Source organism: Podarcis gaigeae (genome assembly GCF_964106915.1).
Source record: "Podarcis gaigeae genome assembly, chromosome: 17".
Lineage (NCBI taxonomy): Eukaryota > Metazoa > Chordata > Lepidosauria > Squamata > Lacertidae > Podarcis > Podarcis gaigeae.
This window is the reverse complement of record NC_139694.1, coordinates 3,872,451-3,885,066: the sequence shown is the minus strand read 5'-3', so window position 1 is coordinate 3,885,066 and position 12,616 is coordinate 3,872,451. Positions and strand designations below refer to the sequence as shown.

Here is a 12,616-nt window from a genome sequence, read left to right as displayed (position 1 = left end):
AGGGTCCATGGGGAACATGGAGTAAAACAAAATCAGAGTGACAAGCACACTATGCTTACCACAGGTAGTCCGCTGTGTTCTGCTAGTGCCGATTATGGAGATCAGAAGTGGTTAGAGAGCTGGACTAGGACCCATGATGCAAATCCCCACTCTGTCACGAAATTCACTAGGTGAATATGGATCATTCCAAGTCTCTCAGCTCAACAGGGTTGTTGTGAGGACAAAAATGGAGAGAACCATGTATGACAATGAATACTGATGCTGTCTGCTAACAGGGAGCATTCCTCAGTATACCAGGAAAAACACTACTCTCATTTCAGAGAAATTGCTTATAACAGGGTTTCCCAAACTTGGGTCTCCAGCTGTTTTTGGACTACAATTCCCATAATCCCTGACCACTGGTCCTGCTAGCTAGGGATGATGGGAGCTGTAGTCCAAAAAAAACAGCTGGAGACTCAAGTCTGGGAAACCCTGGCTTAGAAGATACCTGCACATTTTGCCCCACAATTTTCTTGCTAGGAGGCCAAGAGAATTACTTAAAAAAAGAAAGAAAGATCAGTCTGGGGCACTGCTGGACGCCTTCATGGGAGCTAGGCTGGCAAATCCTGATTTAGGCACAAGCAAGCACATTTCTATTTTCACAGACTTTTAACAACTTCTAATGCTACCATTTTTAATTTAGGCAGTTTTTGTTTCACTGTCCATTTGGCTGAATTATTATAACAGTATGCTAGTTTTATTGTACTTACCGGTTTCCTTCCTGCCTTTTGTTTAAAGCTCCCAGGGGAACATAAATTTATGTTGAAAATGAGTGGGATGCAAATAAACACATATATACACATGCTGACAGTGACAACAAATGATACAGCCATCTCATCTAGCTTCTTTGGCATTTATGGGCACTTAAAAGCAGTATGAAAAATAATAATGAAAGCAGTATGAAGACAAACAAAATGTCTGGGAATATGTGTGAACATTCTAATGTTTAGGAACAAAGAGGGGCACGAACAACACAATTTCTGAAGCTTTTTTTTAAAAAAACACGTTCAGTTTAGAGGATGGTTTGATTACAGCACCCCTTCCAGCCAGGTCAATCGCTAAAAATTCAACCACACACAAATTAGGTCTCATGAAGGTTAAGAGGGCTTTCGGAGTTTATTCTTTAAAAAAAAAGTAATGAAATTAAATACAAAAAAGATCTAATGCAATATTAAAAGTTTGAAATTTAAAATACCCCTCTCCCTCTGGGAAATGCAACTTGAAAGGTCTTTTGAGAGAAGTGAAAAATTACACTGAACTGATGCTGCGATTTAACGAGGTACGAGCAAAAACAGGAAATGGTTGCCTTAATATTCAGTGACCCGAATTCCACTGGTACTCTTTCTTGACTGAAGACGGAAAAAGCATGAACACTGCCCAGCGTTTGGGAACATTTGGCATTTCTAGACTCGATGTGTTTTCATTGGCTACTTTTGACACTGTGTCTGCGGAGAAGGGCTTTTCTATTCACCATAAGCAACGCTGTGTTCTTGGCTCCCACTACCCTTTTCCCCCAGATCTCTCCCCTCTCTGGTGCAGCTCAGGAGGTGGGGATGCTGACTACAGCCAAGGTAGGGGAGTGCAGAGAAGGGGTGCCAGTCTGGGAAGATGCCCACATACGCAAGGTGCTTTATGACTGCCAAATGGACTGTGGTGCTTTTACCCAAACTCACGTCCTGTTAAATTTCCAGGACCAACAGGTAGGTTAAATTCTTGCAACTCGCCCCGCCCCCAAAGGCTTCAATATCTGGAACCATGAGCAACTCTCAGCCCTGTCTAATTCTTTATCTCAATGGTCCACATCAGATTAAGGACACTGCTGTTTCTACACTTGGAAAACAGGATTCTCAACATACACCCCATAGTCACTTCCTCACGGAGGAGACTGAGATAGCTGCTTCAACCTGGTGAATGAGTCGAAAAGTCAGTTTAAACAAGCCCCAGAAGTCGGAGCATGAAAGAGTTTGCGTTCTCATGTACAAGATGAATTCGTCTCCATCTTCAAGGCACATTATCTGACTCCTTAAGTGCTGAAAGCAGTGCACAGATATTTTTCTCGAAGACCTGAAATCAGCATACAAGAGTGTACCACTCTTGCCCATGGTACACACATTTATACGCTGCCCCTCTGTGGTCAAACAAGTTTTGCCAATTACAAACCTTTTGAGCATAATTGAGGAGCAGAGAGACACGAATATAGGTGCCACTGGCTCGGACAGTGTTCTCATATGCTTCAGTTATGGTCTGTACATAGCCATACTCTGCTGTGTTGTGGAAATGCCAACAATGCCTCATTTGTGGTTCACGAAAGTGTTGATCTGCCCCAATGCTTCTGGGAGGAATTGGAATTACTCTTATGCTGAAACACTGCGTGGGTATTCACATACAACAACTTTAGTTACTAACTCAGGGTTATGGCTGGCAATGTGGAAGCTGGTACACAGAAATAAAAGAGGATACACCATTCCTGCAGCTCCAACAATGTTAGCAACCATGATCAACCAAGACATATATTATCAGGCCCAGGTAATTCACACTCCAATGAGAAGGAAGTGTAGGATTCAGCCAGACATGTGCGCGCGCGTGCACACGCACACACCCACCCACCCACACTCACAAACACACCCACACACACAGAGCGTACGCGCTTGACACTTTTGTTAGGATATTCACAACCACGTCTGATGAGAGAAACAACACACACACACACTTTCAAATTCATCACGGTCCCTGGAGCCCAACCTCAGTTTTGAAATGTCAATGCACCTTTTAGTTTCAGTGGGGCTTTGTGGGGCCCGTTGGAGGTGGGTGGGGAGGGGAAGGTTATTTTTCAGTCCTGGTCCATCCCAAGAATTATCAGGTCACTTATGGATTTGTGTTCGAGCAGAAGCTGCTTTCTGCACTCAGGGAAGCAAGAGCAGTTTGCATAGAAGGTGGCTTGCAATGTTCCTGCTTGGCCGGATCTCTCATGGATGAGAGGAGAACATGCAATCCCTATACTCTTGGCCTTGGGCATGCAGCTACTGCCAACGATTCCCAGTACCTTCATTCACATAGAAAAGCATCTGAACCAATTCCTATTTTATGCACCAGTATTATTATTTTTATATATAAAAAAACACAGTCCTTACAACCCCCCCTCCCCAATCTCCCCCTTGCGGTATTCACATGCCCGTAGGCGATCTTTTCCTTGTTGTTGCTCAAATTCCAATCAGCTCCTGCCCCCCCCCCCACTTCCTTCCCTTCTTCTGTGATTCAAGTGATAACTAGGAAAATTGAAATGATGGCATAGGAAACCACGAGATTAGAGAGAGAGAGAGATTGGGGCAGGGGCAGAAGAAGAGAAAACGGGGGGAATAACTTGGAAGATGGCGAGAGCAGAAGAAGAGAAAACGGGGGAAGTAACTTGGAAGATGGTGAGAGCAAGGAAGGGCATAAATCAAGGATTGAAAAATAAAAAGTGCGCAAGGATAATGCGTTTTATAAACACAGATAGAAACAGTTACAGCAAGGACAGAGCAGGCCAAATGGGGCTGGGGTGTGAATAGATATATCTATCTATCTGTATATATATATTTATATATATATAGATATATTTAAATTCAATGGGAGTTTGAGTCTATGCTTGGGGTTCCCCCCTTTTTTCATTGGTCTCTCTCTCTGTGTGAGCGGCTGTTTCCATCGTCTCCCCTCTTCTCCACTGTCCACCCTCTGCAAGTCGCTGCTTTGCTGTCTGTGCTGCTGCCGCCACTGCAGCCACCTCCTTCCGGTTTTTTCTTGGCGATCGAGAGAGCAAAGGAAGCAATTGGATGCTGTTGCAGCAAGGAGCAGCTCAGCAGTTCCTTTTCCCCTTGGCCCCTCAGAAAGGTCTCCCTTTTGGGGGTGCGGCCCGTGATACTGGGGCGGGGGGGAGAAGTCAGAAGGATGGCCTCGCCAGCCCCCAACCTCCCCTCCTCTCGGAGGGAAGGGACCGGGCTTCATTTTGGCACTGTCACCACCAGCTGCTTATTTCGTTTTGGTTCAGACTTTCATCTTATTATCTGCAGCAGGATTATTGTTGCAACGGGGGCTGAGACTCCCCCCCCCCCATTACTTCTGCATCTGGTTGGAAAGCAAGGCTTGCAACCTCAACGCCAGCCACCTACGGCGTGTGATTCGGCCGCTGGAGGTCAAACCCTCTGCAACACCCCCTTTTTGCCTACACGTCTGCAAGGTGGGCACATTTGGTACCTAGAACTGGAGCAGCCATTCTTCCTCCCCTTTGTAAGGAGGGGAGACGAAAAGAGCAAGCGCTCTCCGCTCCCCACCCAAGGGAAAGCTTCCAGAGGCTCCCTTGCCCTCGTTCATCCACCATCGGCCAACTGCTGCTGCAGCCCCTTCCTTCAAACAGCTTCACCTCACTTAGGCAACCAAAGGGCGTTCTCCTTTCGTCTCGTAAAGTGACAGAAACGGGGGCCTTCCCTGGACAAACCAAAGATGCTTCCTGAAGCCGAGGACCCCCTCTCACAAGTAGCGGGCTCTTTCCCCTCCCGTCTAGGACGTGCCGTGGTTGCGCCTCGAAGCACGAATGGTTGAGCCAAGGGGCAGCCGCTACGGGGACACAGCCCCCGTTTCCCGTTCACCCCGCCCACCCAAAGGGAAGCTGTAGAAGAAGAGGCGAGAGGCTGCTGCACGAGGGGAGGCCGCCACACCAGAAATGCCCTCAGGCACAGATTACGAGCAAGGAGTTTTTTCCCCGTTCCCCTCTAGCAAGGTCTCTAGGAGCTGGTAAGATGTTCCACCTGGATGGCGCTGGTGCTAACCGTGAGACAAATGTCTTTGTGATGTTCCGAGGTCTTGTAAGGGGAAAGGTCAAAGGAACACTGGGGCGGCGGGTTGGGAGGGTTGTCTCCAGACGGGCCCCCGGCTGCCCCACCACCTTGTGACTGGAAGTGCTGCTGCTGTTGCGATGCCTGAGCTTGAGCTTGAGCTTGAGCCTGAGCTTGGGCCTGGACCTGGGCTTGAACTTGGGCCTGGACCTGGGCTTGAACTTGGGCCTGGACCTGGGCCTGCACCTGGGCTTGGACCACAGCCACCTGTTGCTGGGCATCAGGGATATTGTGTTTCCGCATATGCTTCATCAGGTATGTCTCCTGTAATAGAAGGGAGATGGAAAATAAAAACCAGACACAGACAGACAGACAACTATCTCCATCATACTAACAGAGAAGCCATGGGGAATCTCTTTCCGAAGAACTGCCAAGACCTATTAGTTGCCACCTGTTTTCCACACACACACACACACACACACACACACACACACACGCCCCCCAAGCCAACACAGGATGGTACTTACTGAGGTGTAAGCCCGATTGCACATGGAGCAGTTGTAGATCTTGGCATGCTTGACCGTGTGGGTGGCCAGGTGGACCTCGAGAGAGGTGCCGTCCGTGTACGCACGGTGGCAGTTGTGGCACTTGAATGGTTTGTCTTTGTTGTGCTGCCGTCTGTGGGACTGCAGAGCGTGAGAGGAGAGAGAAGGGGAGTGGATTAAAGTTAGACTTCAGCCCCACTACTGATGAGTCAGAAACAAGGGTGGAGCCCAATAATAACAGTCTGGAAGGAATCTGTAAGTGGAACGAGAAGAGGAGGCCATTTTTGATCAGCCCCTCTCTCCCTGTGCAACCCCAAAATCTGGTCTGGAGGGTCAGGGGAATCTTCTTGAGCAGGTTCAGAGATGAACCTAAACATTAGGAAGAACTTCCTGACAGTAAGAGCTGTTTGACAGTGGAATTTGCTGCCAAGGAGTGTGGTGGAGTCTCCTTCTTTGGAGGTCTTTAAGCAGAGGCTTGACAACCATATGTCAGGAGTGCTCTGATGGTGTTTCCTGCTTGGCAGGGGGTTGGACTCGATGGCCCTTGTGGTCTCTTCCAACTCTATGATTCTATGATGCCACAGGGGTAATTGCAGAACATGGACCCCCTGCCCATTCTGCTATTGGATTATTTAAGGGTCCCCAGACATCAGCGTAGCCAAGATTTCTTTGGGGGGGGAGGACTTCGGAGGGGCAGAACCAACATGAATGGTCAGTTAGCTAAGTGTTGTCATTATTTCATTTGACTGGAGGGGGGCAGCTGCCCCTCTGCCCCCCCCGGCTACGCCCATGTCCCCAGATGCAAACGTTGGTGCTTACTGTGATAAGTTCCTTCTCTGTAGGGAGGAACATGATTCTTCATATAGGATGTAGGACTACAACTCCCATCATCCCTAACCCCTGGTCCTAGCAGCAAGGAATGATGGGTATTGTAGTCCAACAACATCTGAGGGCCCAAGGTTGAGAAAGGCCAAGTTAGCTGGTAGTCACCCCAGAATTCCAAGCTCAAGAACAAGTGCTCCAAGTCTTGATTCCATAGAGGTCCTTCAAATCTCTATGCATCTGAGACTTCAAGCTTGCTCTTGACCTGACATACTGAACCTGCAACATACTCTACAGCCAGAGATTGATGCTTTCTTTGGACAGGCATACATATGTGAACTGGCCTCTCGGTTAATTGCCTTTGCACTTAAGAAACCCAAAGTGATATGAAACCAATGCAGGTTTCATTTATACTTAAGACATAAGCATGCTATTTGCTTAATTTATATTCCACCCTCCTCCGAGGTCAAGGCTGCAAACATGGTACCCCCAACCCACCCACCATTACTTTCATTTATCAAGCCCTTGAAGCTCAGGGCTGTGAGACAGAAGTGAGAATAAGTGACTGGACAAAGATCATAAGTGATCTCTTTGGCAGGCTGAGCAGGGACTTGAACCCAGGTCTTCATGGTCCTAGTCTGCAACTCTCACCACTACGCCACACTGGCTCTCTCTATCCACATATGCACACACGGCAGAAGCTGTATTGATAAAGCCTAGCTTCTTATTGTGGTGCCATGTTAAAAGACCCATTCGCCCTTTCCCTACCGTCTCTATTCCATTTCTCAGAGGCCAAGGTAAGCAATAGTGGCTTCATAGTCTTGCTGATCCTCATCTCCTTACTTTGCCCCACACTTCCACTTAGGAGAGATCAGCTGTCGCTTAGCAGACTCTGAGCAATATTTAAAGTTGTGCGAATTGACTTGTTCTTCCTCCTCTTCTCCCTGCTGCCATCATGGGCAAGCGGTGTAGAATCTGTTCCACAAAAGGTGTGGGGCATTGCAAGGGGGTAAAGTGGACCTAAACGCACCAGACGGCCAAGAGAGGAGAGCCGTCTCCTTTTCTTCTTGATGCTAGCATTGGCAAAGCTGGGATTAGTTATATATGGTATTTCATTAAGAGGCTGCTAACTGAACCACCAGCCCTCGTTTAAAATATTCTGAAAACGACTTTGAGAAATATTTAACTTATCAGGTTAAATATGCAGTAACCAAGAAAGCGGCCAGTGTGTTGGGATTTAGCATCCAGTTTTGTTTCCTGGGCTCCAGGCCCTTCGCCTATGAAGACAGGTTAATTAAACTTTGCTTAAATTGCTATGTCCAGAGTTCAAACCTGGACACTTCACGAGGTTCTCCAGCTACCCATCTCTTTCTCCATCCCTCCCAATGTTCCTTCTCCCTTATCCCATCCTTCTTTGTTTCTCTGCTCCAAACTCATACCACATTTCAGGTTTGTTCAGCATAAAAAAGACGCAAACCCACCCTAAGCTATCCTTTCCAAAATCCTCAAGCAAAGCCTTTAATTTTTAGAATTTGTATTCTGCAATGCATGCTTCCCCCGTCCCCCCAAGCCATTAAAATTCATATGTAGTCAAGTTAACAAGCATATTCCTTCCACACACACACACACGGTTCACAGGAAGCAATGGCAGCTGTTCTGAATTCAGCATTCAGATTTGTCACCATTCATACTGATAGGAACATCTTAATTTTTATAGATCTAGCTATCTACCTACTGTGACAGGCAACAACCACTGATCTTTCCACAATTACTTAAGCAACCAAATCAGACTGCACCACAGTAATTGAAAAAAGCCACATGTGAACATCCTTGCCTTGTCCTTTAACAGATACTCAGACTTCCATCTCTCTCTCTCTCTCTCTCTCTCTCTCTCTCTCTCTCTCTCTCTCACACACACACACACACACACACACACACACACATTTCTTCAGGCTGCTTATTTTGATTCAGAATTGCAAGCCTGTAGTAGGATAAGACTGGTCTGTTCCATTTATTGCACAATGTCTAGTGAACACTTCATTAATTTTATGCAATATTGGTACTAAAACTACTAATATTGGGATCAGAGAATCATAGAATTGTAGTGGTCAGAAGGGACCCCAAGGAACCTCTAGTCCAATCCCCTGCCGTGCATCTATCCCATGTGGGGACTGAACCAGCAACTTTGGCATTATCAGCACCACACTCTAAGCAACTGAGCTATCCATAAAAGCAAACTAAACTGGTTTGAGCTTAGGGCCCACTGAGATCAATGGGAGCTGTGTTATCCCCAGCCCACCCTCCAAAAATAACTCCAGGGATTTCAATATGTTCACAATTCTTTTAAATTCTGATGAACGCCTCACCCAGTAAACAACTTTCTGCTCATTCTAGGCTCTCAACACAACCCTAGTCACACCCACAGATCCTGCACTCAAGGAATGAACAGATATAGAGATGCCTTCTTTTCTAACACTCTCCAGTCACAACTCCTTTCTGCTCAGGTTTGGAGAGACGAAGGACCATATAGTGCCATACTTCAAAAGGGAGAAAGAAGCAATTTCACCACCTTACCTGCAGGTTGGAGAGCTGCGTGAAAGCCTTTTCGCACCCAGGGTGAGCACATTTGTAGGGCCGGTCTCCAGTATGAATCCTGCCGCGGAAAGGAAAAAACGCAAAGGGAAGATGAGCAGAGAAACACTGAAACACAACCCTGCTCCCAGCAAGCCCTACAGTTGAGCTAAGCAAGAGGTGAACTCCCCTCCACCAGGCTTATTCGTTCACTTCTCTTGTGTGAGCCCTTCCTCCTTCAACTTGAGCTAGCTAAGGGCAGGGGGAAGCATGCAAGATCGTGCAAGAACAAAAGAAGAGGGACAAGCAGCTCCTGGGCAAAAGGCAAGCTCACCGGTATCACAGTCACCCGCTGCCGTGCCAAGGCAAGGGACTGGAGAGCAAGGTCTCTGCTCAGGCGGAGGCCTGAGGGCAACTTCCTTCTGCCCTCCACAGCGCCCAAGGACAGGCCCACAGATCCATTCATCGGCCTTCCAAAAGAACCAACCCCAATGCCAGCCCAAAATTGCTAAAGGAAGTGGCTCCCCTTTCTATCCAGTGGACGTTTCCCCACACCCTTGCCCCCATTCCTGTCCTCCCTCCCCCTTCCCATAGGCTGGGACCCCTAATGACCCGTGTCTGCCCCCCACTCTCTCTCTCTGTGACCCCCTGGGGGAAAAGTGGGGGGAGGGGAAGGGAGACTTCCCCAGGGCAGGCCCCTGCCCATCCCTGCCCTGGAATGGTCAGTTGTCTTTTCTCCATCCTCTCTGGTGGGCCGCTCCCTTGCGATTGACGGGGCCGGTCGGCCTCCCCCCCCCGTGCCCCCCCCACTCTGCATGCTTGGCGTGCGTGCTCCAAAAAGGTGCATGCTGACGGCACGGGGGGCCAGGCTGGGCCCCCAGCCTCCTTGGCCCTTACCGTGTGTGCTGCTGTAGATGGGAGAGCTGGCGGAACGCCTTCTGGCAGTAACGGCACGTGTAGGGTTTGACCCCCGAGTGGATGCGGAGGTGCTGGGCCAGGTAGGACGTGTTGGCGAAGCTCTTGGAGCAGTGAGGGCACTTGTGCGGCTTGACAATCGCCGTGTGGAGCTTGGAGTGGATCCTGCCGAAGAGGAGGAGGAGGAGCAGGGGCAGCAGTTGGGATATGACCGCCAGCTGGCTAGCAAGGACAACATGAGGGACGGCACCATGCTGCCTGGCGACAGGGGAGGGGAAACCAAGGAGCGCTCTTGCCCCCAGCAAAGAAAGAACGAAAGGCCGAGAGCGCTAGCTGCACCAGGAGGTCAGAGAGAGGAGAACCGGGCTGGCAGAAATGGGCGCTGGGGAAGTCCCGGAGCTGGGGTGGGCTTGGGGGGTAGGGGCAGCTGCTCAGGAAGTGCCGTTTGGGGAGGCTGCCAGTCCTGACCTACAGCTTTCAGTCTCCCCCGGATCACAGAGGAATGCCTGTCTTTGACGGCTAAACAGCCCCCCTCAACTCACCCCAGGCGGCTCTTTAGAAGAGGGCTAGAGAGCACACACGGGGGAGTACCTTTTGCTCAATGCACTAACGGAGGAACCACTGGCAGTCAATGTCAACGCTGCCCTGAGAAGTCTCCTCCAAATGGGCACCTGCCTCATGCGAAGATGCCGCCAGCACATGCAGCGCGGAAGGCTCCCCCGCCCTCGGGGCCCTTACCGTGTGTGCTGCTGTAGGTGGGAGAGCTGGCGGAAGGCCTTCTGGCAGTAGCTGCAGGTGTAGGGTTTGGCGCCCGAGTGGATGCGAATGTGCTGGGCCAGGTAGGAGCTGTTGGCGAAGCTCTTGGAGCAGTGAGGGCACTTGTGCGGCTTTGCCTCGGTGTGGGTTTTGGAGTGGATCTGCATCTCCGACTTGGAGTAGAAGGTCAGGGAACACATCCGGCACCTGAGACCAGGACGAGGGCAAAAGAGACAGGATCACACACCCGTGCGTGAGGATACCTATCCACTGCTTGCTAGAAGGTTGCTGCTACCTCCAAGGGCTACCTCCTCCACCCCCAAATTCTGTTTTTTCCTAATTCAGTTTTGGTGAAGCGGATCTAGAATAAGCTACACTTCAACTAGGGAAGGGGTGGGAATATTCCATCATGGGGGACGTTCTGGGTGGGGCCCCCAGGCAAAACTAAGGGAGCATCCAATGGGTGGAATTCAACATAGCACTACATGAGAAAGGTCCGCTCACACAACGAGACTTTCCCACTCTCTCCTCCCCAAGTGTGCCCCCCACAAACTTGTTCTGGGAGCCCCCATCCCCAGCCTTCCAGAGCAGATTTAGGGGGCACACGGGGATGAGAGGCAGGAAGTCCTATTGCACGAGTGGACCTCGTTTCGCACATGCAACGACTGGGGTGAATCTACCTCAACTCTGCACATTAAACTCTGTGCAAACTACTCAGAAAAGTCAAATGCTTTGACATTAGCTCAGAGCAAGGTCACTGAGAAGTGTCAGAGACTGGGCATGGCCTGGGCAGAGGTCCAAGCGGTGGGCAGAGGACATGAAGGCTGCATTTGGCCCTGGGCTCACGGCTCCCCACTCCCCTCCCCAGTGCCCTAGGATGTGGAGCTAAAGAGACCACGACACAGATACCCACAATGGATGCAAACTGAGATGCCATGATACAAGCCATTGCTTTCTGCTCTGTAGAACTGAGTGCTGATTTTACTCAACAATGCAATCTGAATCCACGACATAATAGTGTTAGAACAGACACTTGCCTTTCCCAAACCAAAGAGCTAATCTCTAACCTATTCCCAAGCCCAGGTGAGCATAAAAAATTATAAGACACCCCCTCTTTTCAGGAGGAAATAGCCACAATCGCAGGACTAGAGGGGCTGCAGTTCACTTATGAAAAGGATGGCACACAAATTGCTCCTTTTCTACAGCTGATTGATTGGGAAACCTCTGCAAATCGTCTTAGTACCTGGGATATCCCCTACTACTGGATGGTAAATGTTGCTTACTTACATTTCATTAACAACAGAACATATCTTTTTTTAAATGCCATCATCATCAATAACAACCTAACATTTAGATAACGCACATATTCTAAAAGAACTTCACACATTGCAGGTTATTTGTAAGATACGGCAGGGTAAAGTTGGTCAGTATCAGCCCCATGTTGCCAATGGGAGTGACTATGGCAGGCATAGGCAGACTTCGGCCCTCCAGATGTTTGGGACTACAATTCCCATCATCTCTGACCACTGGTCCTGTTAGCTAGGGATGATGGGAGTTGTAGGCCAAAACATCTGCCTATGCCTGGACTATGGCTACCTAATGAGTTGAGGGAAGGCAGAGACAAGATTTAAACGAAGGATTTCCTGATTCATAGCCCCACCTTCACCATGCAAGGGCTCAGATATGCTTTATAGGTAGGAGCACCTTATTCACAAGGAAGATCACATGTTCAGCAAAGTCATGTGACCATAACTCAGACGTTCCTTCTCATTCTGCTTTGACTGGTGGGAACTGTTGCTCCATGATATACAGGCCGCCCTTTCATTGTCTCATTCTACGTTTTATTAATTTAATTAAACATTTTATTTCAACAAATATGTTTTTATGTATTAAAATTTTGTTTATTTTATGAAATACATGATAAAAGGACACAGTAACAAACCAAAACAACCACTCCCATTTTAAATCCCTAACTGTCTTCTCATATGGCAGAGACAATTTTATAACAACACAGAATTCAGAGTTCATATACAGGTTTCCATATGAACCTGCTGGACCCTGAGATCATCTTCTGAGGTCCTTCTATGCATGCCTCCTCCACGAGAGGTCCAGAGGGTGGCAACAGGAGAACGGGCCTTCTCTACAGTGGCTCCCTGTTTG

At 48.8% G+C, this 12,616-nt stretch overlaps 1 protein-coding gene across 5 annotated transcripts in view; it reads right to left on the bottom strand.

Annotated features, from left to right (window-relative positions):
- Positions 1-1,120: 1,120 nt before the first annotated feature.
- Positions 1,121-12,616, bottom strand: part of ZNF384 (zinc finger protein 384) — a 28,016-nt gene continuing 16,520 nt past the window's right edge. For 3 of the 5 annotated variants that reach the window (XM_083718916.1, XM_083718917.1, XM_083718920.1), the window contains 5 exons: positions 10,439-10,663; positions 9,683-9,865; positions 8,789-8,867; positions 5,375-5,533; positions 1,121-5,171 (listed from right to left, as the gene is read on the bottom strand). In XM_083718916.1, the coding sequence (XP_083575042.1) occupies positions 4,797-5,171; positions 5,375-5,533; positions 8,789-8,867; positions 9,683-9,865; positions 10,439-10,663 (1,021 nt within the window). In that variant the 3' untranslated portion in view covers positions 1,121-4,796. The remainder of the gene's footprint in view (positions 5,172-5,374; positions 5,534-8,788; positions 8,868-9,682; positions 9,866-10,438; positions 10,664-12,616) is intronic. The other 2 variants (XM_083718918.1, XM_083718919.1) reach the window with 1 other exon arrangement.